Raw genomic sequence first — 5,528 nt, 5'->3', positions numbered from 1 at the left:
CCCGCAGCGCCGCCCGCGGGCTCCGACAAAGACTCGCTGACGTACGAGGAATACGCGGCGGCGCATCAGCAGCTGCTGCTGGCGCCGAAGCTCTACCCCAAGGTCTACACGGACATACACACACACACACACTCACACGTCAACGGCAAGGTGCACCAGCACATACACTACCAGTGTTAGCAGCCGCAGCTAACAGCCGCAGCTAACAGCCTGCGACGGACTGCAGCAGGTAGAGACAGGAAGTCCTTCGCTTCAACCAAAGTCTGACTCGCTTCATACGAGCTTCCAGAACCGGGTCACAGCGACTGCAGCAGCAGCAGCGACTGCAGCAGCGACTGCAGCAGCAGATGCTGCAGCGGCGACTGCAGCAGCGACTGCAGCAGCAGCTGCAGCAGCGACTGCAGCAGCAGCGGCGACTGCAGCAGCGACTGCAGCAGCTGCGTCCTTCACCAACATCAACCCGACTGCAGCGGCTCTGTAGCCTCAAACTACAAAACGTTTTCAGTTCATTAACTTTAAAAACACAGATAAAAAATGTTTCACTTCTTTTGGACTTATTCTTTGTGAATTGAAAACATACACATGCCACACTTTTCAGATTTTTGAACTGTAAAACTGCTGAAATAATTTTATTTCCATTTTCTGTTGATGTTTCTCATAAAATATTTGTTATTATTTAATAAAAAAAAGAGTTTTTAACATTGCAAAGTAAAGATTAAGTCCAAAAGGTGTGAAACGTTTTCCGAGATTATCTGACGAGTTTAAATTTAACTTTAACTGTGTTCTGTTTTACAGTGAACTTGCAAAACACAGATAAAAAAAAAACTCTTTCAAGTTTTCACACCGTTTCGATTTTTTTATAAATTTTTCAGTTACAAATTTCTTGTTTTTTTATTGAGATTTGTGGGGAAAAGTCAAAAAGGGGTGAAAACTTTTATTTTTTGTGATCATAATGGATTTATTTCTCAGGCGAAACGTAGCTGAGCCAAAACAAACGGATGAGTGATGTCACTTCCTGCTCCCATTGAGCTGAGGCGATGATGTCATCAGTTGCATTTAAACAGGGAAACGTTTTAGCATCGTCGGCTAACTTTGTTTAAAGTGAAACTAAAACAGTTCTGCTTCAGAGAAAAGGAATAATTGAGATTATATTAAAAACAAAACAGGTTTAAACGTTTCGTTTAGGTGCTAAAATAATCATAATGCAATAAATAAACATTTGTTACATGGAAGCATGCGATTAAATTTTAATAAACAAATAAAAATATATGAACAAAAGACATTAAAATTATTTTATTTTTGTCAAAATATTCCTGTTGTTAAAGGTCCCATATTTCATTCAGAAATATAAATAAATATTCAGGTAATATTTATTTAATGTTTAATATTATTGTTTTAAACAAAATTCAAATAAATGCATAAAAAGCTAATTTCATGACTCAATATTTTCCAAAATAATTAAAATGATCAGTTGTCGTAAATTTACAGTAAATGTTAATCATAACATTAACCCTGAAGTTTGATTGGTTACCGCAGGCAACGGCTGAACTGCCGGCCAATCGGCTTCCCTAACGCAGTGTTAGTCCCGCCCACTGAAACAAAATACAGAAAACCTGAAAACAATTGAATGTTTTCAAAGTATATTTCAGTTAACATATATTTTTATTAAACCACTTACATAAACATGTATTTATGTGTAATATTTTGGTGTTTTGGCTCTTAATGATGATAATAATAATAATAACTTTACATTTTAAACGATGCGACCGGCTTTGATTCAGGGGAAATTTCTCCAGAAAAATCTGAAAAATGTTTTGCTGTGAACCTCAGAGGAAATCGTCCGGTACCTTCAGGTTTTTGCACAGATCTTCATAATAAAGAAGGAAAATGTAAAAATATATATTTTTATAAATAATGCATATAGTGCTGTTTGTTTGTATGTTATTCCTAAAACGTAATCAGCATCACTAAAGTCGCTGTGAATTAATTTATCCATCTCTGCTGCCATTTAAACCCAAAACGCTCTGACTGCATCTAAACGTTACATTTCTCCTCCTGTGGGACGTTTATGCTATATTTCTTTAAACTATTCAGACCTTTTAGCTTCGGGATAAAAAATACTGAAAAAGAAAATTGTGTTTTTAATTTATTTCCTGTTATTTTCCATATAACTGGGCATTATTACTGCATGAATGGATTTCTGTGTTAGTCATAATGGAAGCTACAATCATGATATTGTAAGATAATGTATATGTGCTGAGAAAATATACAAGTTTTATTGATTATCTTCATAACGACAATCCTGTACAGATGTTGGTAGTTTAGGTTAAAAACTGTTTCCTGTATCGTTATAATCATGTTGGTGCCATTAAAACATGGAATCATGTTCCACTTCTTTATTCAGAGGCTGTTTTTAAAACTGCATCAATTATTTTTAGGATGTTTTTGTCTCAAATCTGATCAAACAAATGCAGCTAAAAAAAATCTGAATATTCAGGTTTTTATTTAAAATGTTCACCAAAATGAGCAGCAGGCTGGAAAAACGGAGCGGGAGGAAAAACTACTTTCTCCAGATGTGGATCCGACGACACGGAGCGAGTTGATCTGGAAACACGGCAGGAAGCGGAGAAACACGGGGACGAAATGAAGTGAGGAGAGGAAGAATGGAAAAATTACAAAGAAAAGAGGGAGAAAAAGAGAAAACAGGTTGGGAGAGAAAAACAAGAGGAAAGAGAAACAATTTTTAAAAAATAAGAAAGAGAACAAAGGAAAAAAACATTAAAAAAAAATAGAAAGGGAAAAAAACTAAGAGATAAAGGAAAAAAGAAAAAGGAGGAAAATTGGAAGAAAATAAAAGGTTTAGTTTTCAGTCTGGTTGGTTTTTTGTTTCTTGATTCTGACTGAGGATGAAGAGTAAAACGAGGAGGAAGAGGCGCTGATGAGTTCACCGCTCGTCTGGCTGCACAGCAGAACATGGCCAGAGGTCAGAGGTCAACGAGTCAGAGACAAGCAGAGGGCAGACATCTCCTGTTCTGTCTCTGCCTTCAGTTCCTAAAGTTTTCAGGGACAAAATAAATATTCTGATTTGTGGTCGGGGTCTCAGCGGTACCGGTCCAACTCCTGATGACTGTTAAATCCAAAACAGTTTTAATTCATATAGAATATTAATTTCACTATAGCCAGGCTGTTTTAGCAGACATTCATACGAAATGACTAAAAGGTGTTGCAAACTAAAAATATGTGTATATTGGTAATTACTGAAATGCTTTAAGAACTATTTTAAAAATAAATATGCATTTGCTTTACAAATGTGAGTAAAACTTTGATATTACATTAGTGGAAAAGGAAAATGATGTCTCCATGAAATAAGACGTAATTAAAATCACACGTGAATAAGTTTGTTCACGCGATAAGTCATTAAAATATTACTTCCGTTCCTCGTCTTCGTCATTTCCGCCAGCTGTTTGGTCACATGAACAAAAAGTTTCTATCGCTAATTTCTATACAGCCGAAGGAAACAACTCATCCTAGTACAAAACGTGAGTTTTTTTAATTTGCGTGTTTTTATGAAGCGAATTTATTTTTGTAATTCCAACCTGCGCAATTTTACAGTGAGGCGGAAGAAAAAGTAGTTCCCACCAAACCGTCTTTTCTAGGAAATATCTTAATAATTTAACGTACTCTTGTTAAGATACATCAGCTCAAATGACTGAAGTATTGAAATTATTGATCCCTGGATTTGAGAATCAATTTTAACGCCTAAATCGATATTTACGTGTCTGGATGAAGATTCCAGATTCCTGCGCGCCTGAGTCACCAGCAGCTGCGGTGGGTGGAGAAGGAGCCTTTTAACTTCATGGAAAAGGAGCGTCCAGGTGGAAGGAGTCAATGACCGTGACACACACACACACACACACACACACACACACACACGCAGATGAGAACAAGCGGACACCTGGCTGCTGTGTTTGCATTCCTCTCCCTCTAATCATCCTCCACTCCGCCGCCACAAAACCTCCATTAAAACCAGCAAAACAAAAACACAAAGAGCGGCAGCGGGCGGCTCCACCGGGATGAGGGGAAACAAAGAGATGCGGCTGAGAGGCAGGAAGCCTCGGCCTTTAACGGCCGCAGCGGAGCCGCGACAGGAGCCTCCAGATCTGCGGTTCTTCTCCCGCCACATCCCGCCAGGTCTGGGTGACCGGAAGTAGCGGCCATGCGAGCTCAGCCCGGGAAACCAAACCTGCCACATGAGGGGCCAAAATGATAGATCTAACGTGTTTTTATTATTTTATTTTAGATATCTGAGCACATTTCCGATTTATTAGCTAGGTTTATCATTCTGAATGGATAAAGTCAATATAAATAAGCATGCTGGTGATTCCATACATAAATAGCTAATGTTAGCATTTGTCCACTGAATGGATTAAGTAAATAAATATGCTAGTAAGAACCCACATCTTATTGGGAGTGTCACTATGCTAGTCGCTCTTGCATGCTAATGATAGCCCCCATGCCAGGGGCGGAGCTATAGAGGGGGCTGTGGGAGGGGCAGGGCCCGGTCCGGATGGGGGCCCTGGTCTGGAGGTGCCAGGGAGGGAGGAATGGTTTCAAGTTGCTTAAATGTCTGATTATAGACGGAGAAAGTGCGCCCTCACCTGTTACGAAAGGTGTATTTAATGTTAAAGTCAACAGTTTCAGTTCCGCTTCTCTCCCCCCCCACCCCCGCTCAACAGCTGCTGATGCACGTAATGGGCCTGGTGATTGGCCCCGCCCCCCGGCCCGACGCTGACTTGTTCCGCTAGTGCCCCATGCTAACGTTAACCCAACACTTGTAATTAGCATTTTTAATATATTTGCCAAAATGTGCACAATGAATGGATTAGGTATTGACCTAATTGACCTAATGCTTGTGATGCAGCACATGCTGCTAACCACATTTTAGCTAACTGTAGCATTGATGCTAATTTTCAGCGTCATAACGCTGGATTCCAACTGACATGCACACTTTGGCAGGAAACGTTTAAAGTCTTTAAGAAATTTTCTAGTTTTGTATTTAAAATGTCATTAGAATTTAAAGTTTGGTCTCAAAACAACAATATTATCGTTTAGCTCAGGGGTGTCCAAACTTTTTGCCTCATTGGCCAAAGTTGAAGTCTCAACAGTCTGTTGTCATCTAATAAATAATTTTGATTTAGTAACTATGTTTAAACTACTGAATGAATTAAGTCAATATAAATAAACATTCTAGTGATTCCACACATTTAATCGAACTTTAGCATTTTGGCTAATTATAGTTTATACAGTAATGTTTGATTGGAGCGACTCGCTGTTGCCTCTGTCACATCCTAACAGTGTCAACATGCTGGTAATGGTCCCTAAAAGCTCCAGTACGTAACGTCCATCCGTCCATCCGTCCTCCTCTGTCTTCGTCGTCTTCCGCCACTTCATCCGGGGTCGGGTCTCGGGGTCAGCAGCCTCAGGAGGCCCAGACTTCCCTCTCCAGCCTCTTCCAGGTCCTCCAGGAA

General features: G+C 39.6%; 2 protein-coding genes across 2 annotated transcripts in view; one reads left to right on the top strand and one right to left on the bottom strand.

The window, feature by feature from the left end:
• Nucleotides 1-327, top strand: part of fgfrl1a (fibroblast growth factor receptor like 1a) — a 63,625-nt gene extending 63,298 nt beyond the window's left edge. The window contains exon 8 of the mRNA XM_008421177.2: nt 5-327. Within this exon, the coding sequence (XP_008419399.1) occupies nt 5-180 (176 nt within the window). The 3' untranslated portion in view covers nt 181-327. The remainder of the gene's footprint in view (nt 1-4) is intronic.
• rnf212 (ring finger protein 212) overlaps nt 297-5,528 on the bottom strand; it is a 16,740-nt gene continuing 11,508 nt past the window's right edge. The window contains exon 8 of the mRNA XM_008421179.2: nt 297-444. Coding sequence (XP_008419401.1) covers nt 297-444 — 148 coding nt within the window. The remainder of the gene's footprint in view (nt 445-5,528) is intronic.

The sequence above is a fragment of the Poecilia reticulata genome, linkage group LG10 (assembly GCF_000633615.1).
Source record: "Poecilia reticulata strain Guanapo linkage group LG10, Guppy_female_1.0+MT, whole genome shotgun sequence".
NCBI classification, from domain to species: domain Eukaryota; kingdom Metazoa; phylum Chordata; class Actinopteri; order Cyprinodontiformes; family Poeciliidae; genus Poecilia; species Poecilia reticulata.
Note: the sequence above shows the minus strand (reverse complement) of the source record. Positions and strands in the feature narration are given on the sequence as shown.